Raw genomic sequence first — 20507 nt, 5'->3', positions numbered from 1 at the left:
TCATATTCTGGATTATCAGAATACCAGAGCCCAGACACAGAAACAGACACTCTACACTCGAAGCACGCCGTGCGGGTCTCCTGCTCGTCCTCCACCTTGCTTTGTGTCTCCCCGAGGTGCCAGTCAGGCAGCGTGCCCTTGCCCTGCCCCCAGCACGGCAGCTGTGATACCTGCTCAGGACAGGCCCCATCATGGCTGTTCATCTTGCCAATGCTCCAGGCGCCCAACTCTGGGAGGACAGGCAGGCTTCTGGCTTACAGATAGGAAGCAGTGCCAGTGTTCCAGAGTAGACGCTCGGGACCTCGGGGGGGTCCAGAGCCGCAGGCGTGTAGGCCTGCAAAATACACATGTCCAGTGTGGATGAGTGTGTACCAGCCTCTGATGTTTTCACACACAGTCTGCCGGGCTGCGGCTCATACCTTGGCTCACATAAGCTGTTTATATTTACCATTAATTAGACTGCACAGGCTTTATGGCCATATGTCCCCCAGTTATGTATCTTCTAAATACGAGAACTCCAGATGTAATAGATCATTAACAAAATAATGGCGTCTCCGTCTGTCTTCCAAGCAAAGCCTTGAGCTGTGTTCATGCCAAATTGAAGCAGATTTTTAGCATGTGCTTCCTGGACTGTTTGACCGTTTGTTTGTTAAAGATAAAACACACCTAACACAACTTTGTGTGGATTAACTTTACTGCCACATCTATATACTTCTGCTTCACTGGCACTCAGTCTCATGATATCCAGGATAGGGTTCAGCTCCTCTCTGCATTTTAGCTGCAGAGCATTTAACCTTTATTCCCTGAATGGAGCAGGTCTTTTAGATAGAGGTCAGATCGATAGTTTTCTTCTCAAGCTAAAAATAAATAAACTTGTTATTTTGGTGATTTGCATTGCCCACACACGTCTACTGTATCAGTGTCTTTGGGATGATTTTGACGTGCTTGGAAAATTTGCTTTGTTTTTGGTCTGTTTGCAAAAGCGCACATGCAAATTAACATTTATCATTGTACATTTGCAACACAGCTCAGGGCTGAGTTAGCATGCTACTCAACTGACCTTTTCACTAAGCAGCAACCTTCGGCCAATGCAGAAGTGTTAAAAGCTGCAGTTCCTCAAGTGTCCACTTGAGTCTGGCTCCAGAAGTACCAGGAATCACATACATACCAATTGAGAAAAGCTGATCTTTACAGCAGAAATAAACATGTAGCATTATAGCCTGAATAGCTCATATCTCGATCGGCACGCACTGTACAGGGGGTGAATTTTATCATGACACGGCAGTTTCTAAGATATTAAGATTACAAGTTTTCCATAATTAGAGGCACAGCAGACTTGATCAACAGGCGGGAACACTGTAGTTGTTAGCGAGGAGGCTTAAAGCCCGCCTTTTTATCTCACACTAGCTCGACAAAAGTTAAGTTGAGTTCAGCATTTTCAATATGGCATCCACCGACGATTGGCTTCAAAGAGCGCTTCAGAAACAGATGTGTGAAGTCACGGATACTACATCCATTTATTATACAGTCTAGGCTTTTCACCTAAAGAGTTAATGTCTCTATACTGAAAATCCTAGCCATTAGATAAAAGTATCCTGACTTCTAATCCCTTACATGAGACGAGCTTCACAAACTAACAGAAGACTGCATTTCCCACAATGCACCAGTAGCACAATTTAAAAGAACCCCACTGTCTGATACCCTTAGATAATAATGTGGACTCTTAATTCTCATATCAAAATGAACCAGATGAAATCACTGTGAAAACATCAAGGTTAATTACCTAAACTTGAAAACAGTAAGGTAATTTAAATCTGCATTTTAAAGCTACTGTAAGGAACTTTATATGTTGTGACTACTTTGGCGCCCCCTGTGGACAAAGAAGGATTATTTATTTATTCCCTGATGTCAGCCTGGTTATGTAAAAATCACATCCTTCATTATTTTGAATATGCAACAAGGAAAAGTGTAGAGTAAAGGTTGTTTTAAGCGGCTTGCTGGTAATCAGCCACCCTTCGATGGGGTGACAGGCTGGTAAAGTTACAACAAAAGACTTGTCAGTTTCTTCTCTGATGGTCTCTCTCGCTCTTGTAGGTCATGTTAGGACATCTGTTTTAATCTCAGCCTGTTTTATTACCGGAGAAAAACTCCATAAAGCAGCTTTAAGTTACGGAGGCCACTGATGTCCGATAGTGGAGATTGCCTATTGAAGAAATAATAACTGTCTCAACAGCTTAGCTCGGCCACCATTTGATTTATTTACTTTATTTTCCCTCCCTTGTATATCAGATTTCCTTGAGCGCCAGGTCGGACAGCTTTGTTTCACTGTCTTTCACATCAAGCGAAGGAAATAGTCCTGGGAGTGGCGCGAGTGCGATAATGGCGGCGAGGGAGAAGACAAGGGCCCAGCTGTTTAATCTATCCCCCCATTCTCATGCAGAGCAGGCTTCAGCTGGAGGGGGGAGAGCGGGAGGGGAGAAGTTTCAGCAGTTCTCTGAGAATGACTTATTTCTCTTAGGATTGGGTATAAACAGATGCAGACAAACAAGCAGGACGCAGTGGAATTCAGGTTTCTGTGGTGTGGGTGACACAAAATCCCGTCCAACTAAACTTTGTGGGATTATCTTCCTGCGGCTCCACCAATGTTTTCTCATCTTTTCCAGTTTCTCTTCCCTGTGTCAGAATGTTTTGTTGGAACAAGATAGAAAATCTTTGTTCCATTATTTGTCTTTGGTTTTTGGTTGTTGGTGAGGACGTCGCCACTCACTGGTGTTTGCTAGAGAGAGGAAAACACACATTTGCATACTGTACAAACACACACACACAAACACACACTCTTCTTGCTTGCTTATAACTAACCACAACAGATTAACATACCTGCAAACATTGGACAGTGAAAAATAGGGAGATTTTCTGGAGTATTGTAAAATCAGCCTATACCCAGCAACCCCGTCCATATACAGTATAACCCTGAACTGCAGATTAATACACTTAATAAACAGATATGTAAGTCAAATACTTTACATGTCTTTTCATTTCAAGGTTTGCAGTCAAATATGGCAATGAAAACATACAACATTTGAAAAATCAATGTCTTATAAATATGACAAAATTCATCAACATGTTGAAGAGTGAGAGTAGAGTGAGCCACTGCAGTGGGGACTAACACACATATTCCAGGTAGAGGTTTGCGTTGACACAATATTTTGATGTTAATACCATTATAGTATTGTTTAAATACTGGAGTCTCTGTAACATGAATCTACATCTCCATGTGCTTTTTAAAGTCATTTATCTGGGTCCTTCAAATCATATTTATTACCTGCAGCTAAATGTGATCTGACCTACAGTAACCTCTGCATCCTCAGCCTCTGCTGCTTTCTGCTCTTTATTTAAAGAAGGAAGAGATTTCCTCTGCATCTCCACCTAGTGATTAATAACTTCACCTGTGATATTGTGATAGTGACGCTGTCAGCACTCTGTCATCAGATTCACACAGCTCTGAACTCTCCTGATGAACTTTAAAGAGGATGCTGTGTTATTGCACGTCACAACTTAAGTTAGCTATAAGAACAGGGCTAACCCACTTTAATGAGGGATGGATCAAATCTTTGAACAGTGCAGAAGTCTGTTGAACTCGGAACAATTCGCCTAATGAACACTTCAGCTACCGGTGTCACAGAGCTACCTGTCACCCGGGGTCTGTGTTTACCTGCTGACAGAAATGATCTCATGCAGCGTCTTTTGGATCAAACCATCTACAGGGGGGATGTTTTTATGGGTTTCAATATAAGGCGCAAGTAGAGGACTTCTTGAAAAATGGTTAGATATAAGGGGATCCTATTAAAAAATATAGTATACAAATTAAATTAAATTAAGGTTTTGTTTAAGTTGTGTTTTGGGGCATTTTTTGCCCTTATTGGATTGGAAATCTGGACAAAGACAGGACATGTGGGGAGCAGAGAGAGGGGGAAGGCATGCAACAAATGGTAGAGGCAGGGAGTCAAACCTGCAACCGCTCCGACGAGGACTATAGCCTCTGTATATGGGGGGCAAGCTTAAACCGCTAAGCCAGTTGTCTCCCCAATTTTCTTATCTTATCAAAGTTTAAAACTCTGGTATTGTAGCAACCTTACTGCACACTCAGTCAGATTTTGTGCCTGTGCTACATTTAATCTCAGAGTAATACAGCCGCTGTTTTAGGACAGTTAAGAAGGAGAGTAGGACAAGATGGAGAGCAGGTAAACAAATCAGGAACAAGGATGGAAGCGAGAAAGTGAGGGAAACTTTAGAAGACAACAAAAGAAGTAAAGTAAGAGGAATTGATAAAGAATATAACAATGTGGAGGAAAAGGGGACACGTGGGACTCTAAGAAGAGGAAGAAAGTGAAGCAGAAGCATTGAAAGAGGGCGAGTTGGGAGGAGAGATTTGAGCACTGAGATTGACTCTGGCAGGAAGGAAATAAAAAGGACAGAGTGAAGAGAGGATGAATGATTGAGAAAGAGGGGAAGGATGTGTGCTGAGAGAGAAGGAAGCGAGTAAGGAGTAAGGATGAGGATTAGCAGAGAGTGAAGGGGGAGACGTTGCATTGATGAAAGCAGGAGGGTGGAAAGAGGTCTTTTCCTGGCTGCAGTTTAAATCAGCGGCCACCAGAGGGACCGGTTAAGACTCATAATGAGTCTTTCTGGATGATAAAATGGAGCCTTCACAGGATGGAGTTTCTGGAAGCGGCCGCCTCGCTGTGATTCAGACAGGAAAGCTGGAAGAGGAGGAGGTTTAGTCAGGATTTAGGGACGAGGACGCAGGAGAAGAACATGCAGGATTGATTCATCTCACTGAGGACTGCTGCCTCCCACTATTCCACTTTCACTGCCTTGTTATTTCTCTCAACAAACACCACACCCCTCTCTCTCTCTTTTTACCAACTTTCCTCTCCTCTCTCTCTCTCCTCCCTTAATTCAGTGATTGCTGCAGAGTGCCCATGTCACATCACTAAAGCGTGGCTCCGTGTGTGTCTGTGCGTCCGTGTGTGTGCCGCACTGTAATTGCTGCACTGCCTCTCTAGCAGGCAGAGTGGTACCTTGCTAATCTTAAGTGCAGTGTGAACACATGCATGTAATTGGTGCCACTAACATGAAACGCTCTTAATTTAAAACAGTTGTGCTGCATACACAGACGCTTCCAAGGCGCTAAAAAGCTCCTGAAAATTGGAGGTGAAAAACGGCAGCACCTTTCAGATATGTCCGACCCCCTGCAGGGTTAATTGAGGAATTATTGCAGGCGATAAAAAGCATCATAACTGCCAATTATATATATTATGGAAAGATCAAAACATCCACAACAATTTAACCGCCTCGTCTGTCATTTCCTGCTGCTGTGAGTCAGCTCACACAGAGAGTTACAGGTGCTGCATATGAATGATACTGACTCATATAGTACATCTGAACCACCTACTCTTACATCCTGCTACATGCTGCTCCATACATCTCTCTGCCTGCTATCATTCATTCCATCTCTCCACCTCCTTTCTCTTTCACCTCTCACCATCTTCCCCACTGTGGTCCCCTTCTTTTTTTCCAGCACACAAACAAGCGTGTTTGCTTTTATACAGCGCGCACATGCACGCACATGCACGCACTCCTCCTCAGCCTGTGTGAGCCATTACTGCGCAGGCAGGCAGGCAGGCAGGCAGGCGTGGGTAGAGAGACCCCTGGGGAGTGGAAGTAGGTACTGCAGAGCTGAGAGGTGGTCTATTTTAGATCACTGCAGCAGCTCGGAGAAGTGGGGGGGAGGGAAATCAAAGTGCACTAGTTAGGATGCACTTCAGAGCTCTCCTGTTTACTGTTTAGATGTCGGTCCCAAACTCTCCTTCGGTTTACAGCTCTCGTCTCTGCAGGCAGCCCTTTCTGATGGCTCTTACATTGCTGTCATAAACTCTCATTGTTTTGTCGGAGACGTTCGGTTTGTTTTCTGTGTTGATTTCAGGGGAAATCAGAGAGCTGAAAGCGTCTTTCTCAAAACAAGCATGTTCATTTTCTGCTTTTGGGGAATATCCTAACAGAGTCATCAGAAGCTTGATTCATCCGGAGTGTTACCGTGTTCTTGAGTCTTAAAATTCAACTTCTCATCGATGTCATAAATATTTATTATCCTGCTGATTACACTTCAGAAAGCATGTTCTTCAATTTCAAGGAACACCCTCAGAAATCTATCGCCTGGGGATTCCCTGACCCCATTTTCAGGAGTCACAGTGTTAACAACAGCTCTCTGATTTGTAGCCTGTAATCTTAAGAGATTGCCCTTTGACAAAGACAATAGCTCCTAATGAAGCCTCTGACATTGCTGTCGACTCAGACTTCATCAAACCCCCGGCCAGGCCACCATCAGCCCTCATCTTCCCTAATTCAAGCCCCGTCTTCATAGGCAGTGTCGGAGACGTACGCGGCATGACCCCGAGGTTGATTAAAGTGAAGTGAGGGATAATAAGTTTGCACAGCGGCGATGAAACTTCTTTGACACGCTGATGAAGTGATGCTAATTGCCAAGTGCCGCTGAGAAGTGCTCAATTAACGTGAGAGAAGAGAACCTGAGAGAACCTGAGCGCTGACACTTTGACTGAATCCTTTTCACTGAGGCTGAAGCAGGAGGAGTCAGAGTGAAGGGACGCGTGGTGCTGTGGTGTTTAATCACAAACTCTTTGTGGGAACAGAAAATGTCTTCTTTGAAACAACCATGAACTGTTTTATGACGTGTTAAGCAAATGTTGATGTTTTTCTACATTCACACTGATATATTCTGCTGTCTAATGATTGCTGGTTCTGTATGTGATTAAGCTACAAATGCAACCATACTGTATCTAAATGATTCATAAATCTATTTAACTCATGACTACATTAAAAGAACACTTAAACTCAAGGTAACTAGTCTGCTGTTAACATGTCTAACCCAACAAACCAGCCCAAAAACACATCAAGTTCTTCCTGTCCTAACTAAAGCTGTTTTAAAGTTCATAACTTGCTAAACATTTGCCATGTTGCCCTTCTAACCTCTAACTTTTCAACTTCCAGATTTTTTTGTAACCTCTCTTAATTTGTCTTCTCCAAATTTCTTAAAGGGAACTTAGACAATGAGCGCCTGGCTATTGCTAGACAAAGAATCCCATACCGACTCGGTCGGGTAGTTGACGAGTGGCTACTCGACAAAGGTAATAAAATCCCTTTAACTCCACTAATGATCTAACCGCCTAACCTACCGTTAACCACCACTCTGGAAGAGGTGCAGTGCCACTCAACGAGGGTGAACTCATTTGGCTTTTAAACAGAACTGAAAGTCCCCGATAATAATCCTCAAACATCATGAGAGTCATTTAAATTGTCCTCTAATTATCCTGGAAATCAGGACCTCATTCACGCATATTTGTAAAGCTTTCACTGTGTGGATTAAATTCAAGCTAACACCATCTCTCAGGTGTCAAGGGGACAAAATCCAAAACACCTTAACCTGGGGCTGCATCTCTTCAGAGGAATAACCCCCAAATAACCCAACATAACCCCCAATAACCTGACCACATGTAAATGGCCTATTGCTTCTCTCCTGTGTCTTTTGTTGGCTGAATGTTAACTTGCTCTGACCATATCTAACCATCCATGAAAACAAAAAGATCTCTGACGTCTGAAGGAAACGAATCCCCAATGAAAGTCACTAAAAGTTAAAGGGACTGTGAAATTTTGACTCGCCTGCATTCACAGCAGCGTTCGGGCGCAATCCTCCGCCCGACCGAAGGCTCAACTGGTGTCCAATGTGGTCCCATCAAAGTGATGACTCTTTAACCCTTTGAGTGCTGAATGTCCCAACCTCTATGTCTTTGTGTTGTGCCGTGTGTTTGTGCTGCTGAAGGTGGTTGATTCTTCAAAAACAGAGGAGTTAAATAAATCAGGAACAGATAAATCTTAACGAGTCTCGTGTTGTGCAGATTATTTAATTAGGAGCATAGTTGTGAAGACTTAAAAAGAGGAGAAGAAAAGCAGTCCAGGGGAGAGGATCTCTGAATATGGTTATGGGTGTAGGTTATCACAATGTCAGAAGCTCTGAGAATAAGCTTTCCAACCTGAAAGAGAAGCATTCAGATTATCACAAATTAAGAGTTTCAAGCATCAGCTAATTAGTGTTCTGGGGCTCCTTGTGAGCGATAACACATGCAAGGATGAATTTAAAAGATAAAATATGTCGCCGAGGGCGAAATGAAGAATTCATGCGACAGACAAACGGGATAAATGAAGGGCGTGCATATTTATTTCATAGAAACAAAACAATCCTTGCATTCATCTCCAGCTCCTATGAACCGGCGTCTCCACGGCTGCCGAGGGTAGCTAGGACACAAATCAGAATTAAGAAAGACTTGGGAGATGAAAGTTGAATGAAAAGGCGGATCAATAAAAAATGACTTACCCACTTATAAAATGATTTGTGCATGCTCTGAAACTCTAAAGAGAATGAGCTTGAAACTGAATGTTTTATTCTCTTTCTTCTGGAGTTTGAAATGAGACTACATGCAATCACTCGCCTGACAGCAGAGGGAGAAAAGTAGGAAGACGAAATAAACAAATAATCCCTCTCGAATCTCAGAGAGGCTTTGATCAGGAATATGTGCAAGGTCGCTTTTTCCTTAATTTGATTGGATTCGTTCAGACTTTTTCAGTCAGGCGAAACGTTCTGAAGGGAAACTTTCTGCATGTTTGACACTTTAGGAGAGATAATGAAGGGATTAGCGGACATCTCCAGGCTCAAAGGGTTAAAGCTGTGTGCTGCTTTGATAAGTAAGGAGCTAGATCTCAAAGCTAAGAGACTTCTAAGCAGAATCTAACCACCTAACAGCAAATCAAACTCCACCCACACTAACCACTGAGGGCTTCTCCCACCACTCCCCACCTGCCACCGCTTCCACCGTTAATTGGAACATTTGGACATTTCCCAGCTTCCCCCTGCTGGTGACAAATTCAGAGAGCCCTCAGTTATAACCTTGTTATAAAAGCTGTCTAACATTTGGACCTGGAGGTCGGTATTTGGAAGAACTTGGACAGGTTGCGGCAACCCCATGGGACAAAAACTTAACCAAAAAGCTAACAAAGTTCTAAATCCTACTAAACAAGACAAATCTCCACTTCCTCCTCCCCCCCTGTCACCGCGTCCATGTCATGCAAAACTCAGAGGGTTAAACCGAACGAATAACTGAGCGCCAGATTCAAAAAGGGCGCCTTGGATCACTGAAACAAAATGTGTTTGACGACGTAAATGAAGGTCCCTTTAACCTTTATTGTTTTCACCAGCAAGGATCTGAGTGTGCCGATCTGTGTGTTGTTCTCTAAGCAGGATGAATGAACATGTGGATGTGTGGTAAACAGCCTGGATCATTCAACCTGTGATGATCCAGGCTGAGTTACAAGTATGGGGTCTACTTTTTGGTGATTATCATGATGACTGTTGCCTCGAAGGGTCTCAACATGTTCTGATCGGGAGTGTGCAAAACAATCAGCCCTGTGGGTCTCCTCTGCAGCTTCATCTGTGGAAAGCCTCCTCATCATTCTCTGCTAATTGGTGCTACAGCAGCGCCATTAACTGCTGGAATCATGCAAAGGAAGAAGAGTACCACTATTCGCTCCCAAATCAGTGTTTTCCACTCCAGGGTTTAATGTTAGTCATCCGAGCCGGCAGAGTCCGGGAGCAAAGCTGTGCTGTGGCACCGCATCTCCCTCCAAGCCCTTATCCCATCTCGGCTGCTGTGTGAAGCAGATCAGAGCGAGCATCTCTGTCCGACTCTGTGCCTGCTGACTAAATCCAAAATGGCAGCCATTACAGGGAGCCAATGGAGGGTAAAAATCAAAGTGCCAAAAGTTTTTAACAACTCTATCCGAGCCAAAACTTGCTCACATTTGTCCCCCTATCCCTCTCGCCTCGTGATGGATCTGTCATCGGAGGTTTGCTGCCCTCTCTGCCTCTTAATCTCCTTTGTTTCCTCTTGACCAGTGATGCCAGGCTTCGCTGCAAACCTGGCAAACATCCCCTCACATCAGTGTGTCCCGTTGTTTCAGGAACAATGATAATGTGTTGCAGCTTCTTGACCTGGTTAGGAAGCTGCGCTGGAAAATAAAGATTACAGGTAACCAGAGAGAATCAATTCCCTCAGCATGTGCACAAGGAAGTGGACAAATGTTCATAAAGAATTGGGGCTTTATATCTTTCTCTAGTAAGGTGTCTGCCCTGCTCTCCAACAGTGTGGTGATTTAGTTTGGAGCCGAGGAAGAGGAGGAGGAGGAGGAGTACTACAACGGGTCTCTGTGGCCCAAAAATCGAGCTGTAGAACCAGGTTTAATGTTCAGTGTTTAATGGACTGGTGTGAGCTCCCCCCATTCCCTAATCAAAAGCAATCAAACCTCCCACTTGGTGCGGGGCCAGAGCCCAAATCAAACTCTCAAGGCCAGGCGCCGGTCCAGATCTGCTCTTCATGATCCCAAGCTTCATTTCAGAGATTCTCTTGCATCGGAGCAAATCCGTCCATCTTTCAGCCACCCCGGGATGAGCTTTGCATCCCGCTGAGCTACTATCTTGTTGTCTCATTTGATCTCTCTGCACTCTTACAGCCATGTTTGAGGGAAGTGCATGAGCTGTAATGTGCATGCTCATGAGGAGAAACCTTGCAGTAAGGAGAGCAAGAGAGAGGGGACACTTTGCTGTTATTTCATGGTCCCCAAGCATGAAATAGCTTAAATACAGCACAGTCTCAGCTGCAGTGAATGAAAGGAGAGTGTGCCTAGCTAACCACTGAATCACCTGAGATAAAAGATCTGAGTACAGATATAAACTCAGAGAGAGAATCGCATTAGATTTAATCCCGTTTATTATCTCAAGAGTCAGAATCGTCAGAATCTCTGCGACCTCGGCTGCTCCGAGGTCCGCGGGGCTTCCAGTCGCCTTAGACGGCTTTCAGTCTAACTTCATGCTGCGTTTGGCCCGTCATCTCATCTCAATTGTCAAACACAATTAATTCATAGTGTTCTACCCAAACCAGCCCGACTTCAGAGGACTAAAAAAAAGCAAAATGCTCTTAATTACCAGAGAGAGCCTTGTGCCGAGGAGATAACTTGGGAACACTTCATAATCGACTCTGTCAGCATCCCACCCCCACCCCCATCGTGCTCCTTCCTCGACTTTCTCCTCCTTTATTCTTTATTTCTGCAAAGAGGAAAATGGAAATGGGGGAACTTCTTGTTTGTTGATTTGCATACTAGAAATTCTGCAGGCGCATGAAGGATTTGCAACCACAAACCCTCAAAGACGGCGTGCAAACGGTCCAACTTTCTGTTCTGCCCATTACAAAGCAGCATATTGACAGAGGTGAATTCTGGGCCATGCCTCCCACCCTGACACCCGGCTAAGAGTCTCAGATAGGAGCTCCTTGCACAACCATATGGCATCCCTCCTCTCTGAGAGATAACAGCAGTGGAAGGAGGATGAAAGAGGCGTGATGATGATGACGGAGAGAGAACGATACCGCTCCATCCAGCTGCAGTTCGTTTCATATCCCCTACACAGCCCGTTTGGTACACTTAGATCATGCATCCTACATCACCTCCTCCGTGTTAGCCCCTCACAGCCAGGGGAGGAGCTCAACCTGCAGAGAGAGTAGCATCAAGCTGCTCCCCCCTCCCCTCCTCTCAACCTTCAGTCTCAGGTTGTAGCACACATATAGCCATTATTCCTCAGCCTCCAACAAGCAATCTGTGCATTAGCAAGCCGAGCGTGGCCCGCACCCAGCCTACTCCCCAGCTTGGCTCGGCTCAGCTTGTAATTACCGACCACAGCTCATCTGAGACAAGCCATTTCTCTGTGTTCAGAAAAAAAGTTGAGGAGGACGGTGCATCGGTGCAAAGCTGCGAAGCTGCAAACTGGAAACTCGCTCCTGTTTCTGCAGCAGCTTTTACAGCGGCTTGAAGAAGTAAACAGAATCCAGCTCCCTGTTAACTATCGGGAGTGATGCAACCTGCACTCAACCGATCAAACCTTTAAAGCCACAGATGGATCTTTCATCACAGAACTCCTCATGTACGATGGAGACAGTTCTTGATTTTGTAGGTACGACTTAATAAAGCTGCTGCGACTGAACAGACAAAGACAAGAGCAACACAAATCTAGAGGATGCAGAAAGATTCGGCCAGCAGCGATAAAACTCACTGTAATGACAGCAGCGTAATCCTTCGGGGCAAAAGCCCTGGAGGAAAGTACATCCACTCAGAGTGCTTGTTTTTCAGAAAGGGTCGGGTAGTGCCTGACAACACCACAGGAAGGTTCAGAATTTTTATTATTTCATACTAGGATCTTTTTTATTATCAAAAAACATCCATTACTCTGCTCTCTTCAAAGAAACCTCACTCCACCTACGAAAACAGTAATTTCACCTCGCAGACAACCGGAATTATAGCCGCTACTGGTTTCACTGTGCGTGTTGAAGCCAAACTATCATTGAGAAATTCAGTCACACAGTTTTGTGGATACTTTGAGTGGATACATTTGCATACAGGGATTACACTTCATCCATAAGGAGCCAGTTTTGTAGCTGTCCAAGCCAACTACTTAGCCAAATTCAGAACAGACACACTCAAATTTTGACCTCAAAATACAACAGAGGGCCTAATGCTGACTTCCCTCTGTAACTGAGTCATACGCAGAGCTTACACAAAGTTTCTCATCGACTAAACTCAATGACAGTTCATATTATTTATCTGCAGACACAACCTGATTGATCTGAGGTGAGAAACATTGGACACGTTTAATAGTCGCCATTGGTGTTCCATTTTTAAGAGTGACCCTGTTAACTGGCAACTTCCAGAAAAGGCGTTTCTCTCAGATGTCTTCAGTCTTTCACTAAAGTCCCACGTGAGTATATTCTCACGTTGTAATAAACACAGATTTAGGATGCTTTGTGTGGCCTCTCAACTACTGACATGACTGGCTGAAGGTTACACATTTAGGAGCACTCTTTGAACTAGAACAGAGTCCATCGTTAAAATATTGATCCTGTTGTTGGATAACGTACAGGATTAGGCTGTGTTTCAATTTTATCGATTCAGGTTATGATTCCAATATTTTTAGAGACTAAAAAATAAATATATATACTGTATATTATAATAAACAAAAGTTAGCCTGCCTTCATTGTTTGGACATTTAAGCTCCCAAAAGTGAACTTTCAACGGGGACAAGGTTATTTATTTTTCCCCTCAATTAAGCGATTGTATTTATTAGGTTATATCAAGGAAAACTACAAACTAATATTATATAAATATATATCAGAAAACAACATAAAAACTTTAGAATATAAAACTATGTATATAAAGCATACACAAAGTAATTTGCAGACCTAAACGCTGTTGACTTTCCTCCACCTTCTCCTCTGCAACAACAGAGACTCCTTGTAGGCAGGATGGAGGGGAGCTCTGTAAACTCGTGTCTAACAAAACTATGTTTAAAATATCAATAGATATGATTTGTTAGGTTCTATATAAAAGCAAACGTAAGCTCACCTGTGTTTTGTACATGAGTGTGATGGGATGTCTTCCTATCGAAGACAGAGCTTGTCTCCCGAATTCCCGCCATCTTTAGATCGTTCTTTCTGTCCATCATGATCCTCTTTTCAAGACTATGTTGACGTGCTGCATCACAAGTGATCACGCCAACACAGCAGGTCCTGACAAATGAGTGGAACTTTCTGGACTGCAGAACTCTCACTGAGGTTCAATCCTGATGGATTTATGTTGCTGTTAGGAACCAAACTGCATGTTCCTTATAGAATCCACGAATCTGAGAAATTTGGAACTGGTTTTCGGTACCCGAGCCTAACTATGATAATACCAGACGTTTGGATGCTGGTAACTGTTTTGATTCAGCGTTTAATGTTTGCTAATTTTAGTGAGATCGTCTGTAAACACATCTGCAGCAGAAAGAGAATGATCCTTTAAAGGTGTCTCTTCTTGAGGGTTATTGAGGAATTCATCCCCCTCTTCCTCCATTCGGGACTCTTACTTCTCAAACTGTTGTGACACGTTCGGTAAGAAGCTGTAGCCCCAGAGTACGACAGCTACTGTCGTCTTCACAAGGTTAACCATGGGATCAGCTGAGTTTGAGAATGAGGATGTGGAGCTGGAGGTGACTCACCATGCATTAGTTATCCTCAACACTTCCAACACTCTCCCATCCCTCTTTCTGCTCTGTCGTTCCTCACACTCTCTCACTTCTGTTCCCACTCCCCTCTCGCTCCTGTGTGTTACTGTAAGCCTCTCCCTCCCTCAGCCACCGTCTCTAACTCGGATTCCTCTTGTTCTTTCTTATCAGGCCCGTCATCCACTCCCTCCATGCCCTCGCTCTGTCTCTTTGACATTCTATCCTCATGCGGGCTCTGCTCCTTCTCTGTCCTACTCGTCTGTCATCCTCCCTTGCTCCTGTCATCTCTCATGTCCCCATTCTCTCAGTCCCTGTCCAACCCCTCTTTCTTTATCGTCTCGCTCTCTCTGAGGCATCGGATAGATAACACAGGAGCTGCCCTGTGGCCAGAACTAAAAAAAGCCAAATACATGCTACAATTGTGTTCCTTTAATAGAGGACAGTTCTTGTTCTTCATGGTTAAAGTCAGGACCGCCGAACACAGCTTTCTGTGGGTTGTATCTTTGCACCGGTTTATAGATTAATCAATGAGCAAAGGAGAAAGCAGGATCGTCATTATGAGGGACTGTAAATTTAACTCAGAGTCTAAATGTGACTTTAAAATCTTCATTGTTCACACATTTAAAGATATTCCTCCTCCCTTAGACAAACAGGCTTTAAAACCTGGAAAAGAACTATCACTGTAAAAGTCAGACAAAGGATCTCAGGTGGGCCTGACCCAGCTCTCTCCAGGTTTTCAATCAATAAATCAAGCTTTAATTATACAGTACCTTTCATACAAGTCAAATGCAAAGCGCTTTACAGTGATTGAAAACCTGAAAATATTGGAAAAAAATACTACATATTAAAAAGCAAAAAATTGATTTTGAAGGAGACGAATGCACATCAACAACAATAAAATATATGTAATTAAAAATAAGTTAAAGCATCAAAATTATAATAATATTAATAGTTCAAATAAATCAATTAAAAAAGATTAAAATGACTAAGGATGAAATTTGAAGATGAATAAATACACCAAATATATTGAAAAAGTAATTAAAAACAAGAAGTTAAAAAATAAAAAACAATAAAAACAACATTCAAATAAATATAAAATATTAAATTATTACAATAATAAAATTATCAAATCCTAAAAATACCATTAAAGACAGACTGACGAGATGTTTTTAGTTTACGTTTAAAAGTCTCAATTCTCCAGCTCCTCTCAGATCCTCCGGCAGGCTGACCCATCATCAGGTTTTGGAGTAGGTTTTTAAAGGCAGCATAATTACCCACCTCTGTAAAACAAAGAGACCCAGCAGGGCTCAGACGGGTAGATCAGTCTTTGAGCAGCAAGATCCAGATAAATACTCGGAACAAACATGGCGAGACATGAGCTGAAGACGCAAACAAACCGCAAAGACGGAGAGCAAAGATCATATACAAGTTGTGCAACATGGAGGTGAAACACTAGAAATATTTGAAACCATTTAACGAGGCTACCCCAGATGTATGATCTGCAAACACGTACAACCTGAGACGGTCCCCTTCCAGAGAATCGTGTTTAAGCTACCATCTAGTTTTCCACCTGCCCAAAAACTAACTGAGGCGGACACAGCTGTCTATGGTTAACCTCCTTAAGTGTGGTTCAATATGCTGCCTTCAAAGCCTTGTTAATATACTTCAACCATGTGCAACTCATGTAACTTGATTATATCAAGTTGATGTTTCCAACCTATAGGAGATCACATGATGATCCAGATCCTCTGAATCATCTACAACTTTAAGAACACAGTCCAAGGTTGGTGGGAGATAGCAATTGAGTTTAAATCTTGCTCTTTCTTGCTGAGAAGAGCGAGTGAGAAATCGAAGACTAGGAGAAGAGTAAAGCATAAAGACTTTGCTTTCTTCTGTTGAGCACTATCTAAAAATGTGATCTCCTCTCCTCCAGAGTCTTCAGTAGTGAAAAAGATTTTAAAGAACATCAAAACACACCTTGCAAGTCAGCACCTGGGTCCTCAACAACAACAGGAATGTGAACTCTGGTCTGTTTACTTCTTCAAGCTAAACTAAGCTGCTGCAGCTTTGCATCGATGCACCGTCCTCCTCGAAACAGCGTAACTTTGACTACTGTGGAAAGCTGGTCTTCATTCAAGTGTCTGCTTTGGAGTCGACTCTTTAAGTAAACTTTAATATTTTAGATAATGCTATCAGAAGACTTGTTGTTGAATTAAAATCATCTCTGAGAATCTTTTTTAGACCAAACAAAATTGGTATTGCGATTGAAATATCCCTAAATAATCTACCAAAACTGAATCAAATCAAATCTGGAGTGTGTCAATCGTAAACCTATGGATTCAGTTAATCAGTAGGGATACTGAGCCTTGAGAACCAGGAAGTAAACTCAGTTAAAACACTGAAGTTCAACTTTGAAAAGATCTCTCTCTCTCAATTTTTTCTGCAAGGCTCCAGACCCTTCAAGACAAGATGGCACTAACTTTAACTTAGTTTCTTATTATGATAACAAAAGATGGCTAAAATTCTTCCTTAACACTTAAACTACGATCAGTTGACCTCATTTATAATTCCTGTTCAGTGTATCTCTGTTCAGGACACCGCTAAAGGACAGCCTCATGAGAATATGACAGGCCGGTCAGTGTAAGATATACAGTAGGAGGGAGTCTGCATCTCTCTTCACATTGATTACCTGCCAGCTACAGATGGAGAAGAGGAAGGGGGGATACTTTCTGCATTCTGCATTAAAAATGTAAAAATAAACGCTCTCCTCCAGCTGCACAAGATGCTCCTGTGACATGCAGGGGTCATTACAGCGATGATTCAGAGCGGAGACTGAAGGCAGAGCGCTTCTCACTCCTCCACGACGCCTGCTAAGCTATCAGCCATGAAGACCCTCGGATGACACCACCCAAAGGCGGGTGTGATTGTGGATGATGATGCCTTCGGAAACGATCGTGCCCTCCTCCTTTTGCCCGATTTGAGCAGCAAAGAGTGCAAAGCTTTGAGGCGGGACACTTTGTGTTTCTACACTGTAGCACAAGAGCAGATTTACCAACTGAGCAGCAACACCCCAAAGCACCGAGTGTGTTGGAGGAGGGCAGGAAGACCGATCCTCAACAATCTCTCAGCCCTGGGATTCACACGACTTCTGCTCAGTCCTCCAACACTTCATGCTCCAACTTCGCAGCTTGTTTCTGTGCACATCCCTTCATTACCCAGAGCTATTTTTACTCTGCTTTGTTGTGACAAATTTGAGGGCACTGTGTGCTACTTTGTGCATGTCGTATTTCCCTCTGGGACTTATGAAAACTTACTGTATGGATTTAATGTAAGAGGGACAGGCAGAGCTAGGTGGGGAATGTACAGAATAGAAATAAGAAGAGAACTCTCCACCTCTGAGGATGTATAGATGGAATTATAGTCAGAGCTGCTGTAGTTAATGCAGCTTAAACGACTTCAGGTAGCGATCTGTCTCTTTGCAATCTCGTGTAGGAACATAGGTATCTAGAAAAGGGACCATAAACACACTCTGGGTCTGTGTTTGCTGAAGATGCATTATTTCAGGTTATGAAAGAACTCAAAGGAGTCCAATCCATTGACAGGACTGACATAGAGTGGGTAGCTAATAGTAACTAGCAGCTGTCTACAACTTATGTAAAGATGATTCACAATAACCCACCACTGTAATCCCAAAAGGTACCACTAGGTACTGTGGTCATCAGCAGCACAGTTTTAGGATTAATCAAAGACTTAAGTACATGACCAAGACAGCTTATTGTAAGTGTATGCAGCCTCCTGGGCACCATGTAGTCTTGCCTTTGATTCATAAACCAACTTCTCATCTGATCAAACCTTAGGAAAAAATTTCCTAATGAGTTGATGATCCTTGATGTTTACTTACAGTCTTTTAATTTGGTCAATCAATAAATCAATCTTTATTTATAAAGCACCAAATCACAACAAATGTTACCTGAAGACTCCTTCCAAACAGAGCAGGTCTAGACTGTACTCTATGTTCTATTATTAACAAAGACCCAACATCAAGACAGGATAAGATCCAGTCCCATCTTACAGACAGGACTCAGTCTGATCTCATCTTAATCCACAATGAGCAGAGCACTTTGCAGCATTTAGCAAGTTACAGTGGCAAGGACAATCTTCCTTTAACAGGTAGAAACCTCCAGCAGGACCAGACTCATGTTAGACACACATCTGCTGAGACTGTGTTGGAGAGAGGGATAGAGGGATGTGAAGAGGGAGAGATGATAGTGGTGAGACGGATAGTAGTAGTTGTAGCAGCTGGAGTCTGGCATGTCTACGGTGGAGATCCAGAGGAACCTACGAGACAAGGGAGCTCAGGGACTCCAGAAAGGTCTATGGTTAGTAACTTGAATGGGACAGGAAGAGTTAAAGTAAGAGACAGGGAGAGAGAGGAGAGAGAGGAAAATACAGGATCCCAGTGTGTCAATCTAAGCCTATAGCAGCATAACTAATTGCTGGTCCAAGCTTGATCCAGCTCTAACTATAAGCTTTATCAAAAAGGAAAGTTTGAAGCCTACTCTTAAAAGTAGAGAGGGTGTCTGCCTCCTGGATCCTGACTGGTAGATGATTCCAAAGGGGAGGGGCCTGATAACTGAAGGCTCAACCTCCCATACTACTTTTAGAGACTACGATGAGCAGGCCTGCATGTTGGGAGCGTAGTGCTCTAGAGGGGTAACAGGGCACTATGAGCTCTTTAAGATATGAAGGTGCCTGACCATTAAGAGCTTTGTAGGTCAGAAAAAGGATTTTAAATTCTAGTCTAGATTTTATGGGGAGCCGGTGAAGCGGCTGGAGTCTGTCAGATCCCAGTTACAGTGAAATAGGCTGATCACTGTAGGATGGGTGACGTCACACTTCTTATAGTTTCTATTGAAGACTGAAGACCTTCAAGCTAAGGTCATTACAATCAGCTTGAGCTTTCCTGCATAATACTAGTCAGCTAATGCTAGTCTGTAAAATGATCAACTCATCCTTAGTCTTGTCTGAATAAGCACAACAATGACACAACTAAACATGGACGTGTTAATCAGAGTTTGTTTTGCAGAGAAAGAATATAATCATCTCAAAGTTTGAAAAGTATGTAAGTTATTTTTTTTTAAGCCATTTTTCAGCGCTAATAGGAAGGTAGAGAAATAGAGAGATTGAGGGATAAACAGACAGAGGGATAGATGTATTAAGATTGGGTCTGAGCTCAGTGTTTGCAGCAGATCAATGCAGAAGCCTGACCATTAGGCTCTCTGCATTGCAGTTAATTAAGGCATTGTGTACAGCCGTGAATGCCTGCTATAATGAGCGACTGGCTGGCTGCCACCACCAACCCGGCCCCTCCCATCCCATCCCAAGCCTCTGCCCATTAAATGCCTATCACCTTAACAACCCTGGGGAGAGAGGCAAAGGCAGCAGCCACCCAATCCCCACCAAACAGGTCCAATTGATCCTCATCAATGTGCAAACCCCGTCTGCTGTGCTGTCTACTTCAAACAGTAAGCTGTAAAAACACACACACAAAGGGAGAGGCGTACGTAAATAAACGCCGGGCAAATACACACCACTTGAAAAGGCCAGCTATCACACACATAAAGGTCATTTCACTGACATGTTTCATAAGTTATTATAGACGCACACACACGATGCCTTTCCTCTGCTGCAGTGCCACATCCCGCTCTGTCATATTAAGCGCTGTGATTGCTTGTCATGTGGAGGCTTCTTTTTCTCCCCCCGCCCTCTCATCCAACCCCGCTCATGCCCGCCAACAAAATTGGTTCTAAAACCGCATGTCACTTTTGATTTGACCCGGCAGACCCTGAAACAATAACTTCATCAGGCCCTGTTAGAGTCTCATCCTGGGTAGACAGCTCCAAAAACAAACACTGATTTCCCTTCATCTAGTCTAGAGGGCACCTTTCTACCTTCCTTTGCTCTGGCTCGCTCTCGCAGACAGAACGAACGCAGAGATGATGCTCTGCTGAGCTCCAGACTCGTCTTCTGGCAGTTTTTTTTAACATAGAAGGACTTTGTCACATGCTGTAGTAGCAGCACAGGATTAAATAGGTCAACCCACGGATCCTTGGACAGAAAAATGTCACTATATGCCAAAGCACGTGCGCACAGTTCCAGAGGTATAACTAATCCCCCCTACTCTGAATCATAATCATAAGCCTCTTGTCAATATGGCTTACTTATGACCGCGTCACCGTGACACCAATACCCCTAAACTCCTGAGGAGGAAACAGTCCTGTCTGAGCAGATCATC

The 20507-nt window shown here is 43.4% G+C and overlaps 1 protein-coding gene across 1 annotated transcript in view; it reads left to right on the top strand.

Annotated features, from left to right (window-relative positions):
• Positions 1-20507, top strand: part of nrxn2b (neurexin 2b) — a 1139450-nt gene that overhangs the window by 1086616 nt on the left and 32327 nt on the right. Inside the window, exon 20 of the mRNA XM_034676291.1 lies at positions 7116-7205. Within this exon, the coding sequence (XP_034532182.1) occupies positions 7116-7205 (90 nt within the window). The remainder of the gene's footprint in view (positions 1-7115; positions 7206-20507) is intronic.

This window comes from Notolabrus celidotus, chromosome 23 (genome assembly GCF_009762535.1).
Source record: "Notolabrus celidotus isolate fNotCel1 chromosome 23, fNotCel1.pri, whole genome shotgun sequence".
Taxonomy (NCBI): domain Eukaryota; kingdom Metazoa; phylum Chordata; class Actinopteri; order Labriformes; family Labridae; genus Notolabrus; species Notolabrus celidotus.
This window is presented reverse-complemented; position numbering and strand designations above follow the sequence as displayed.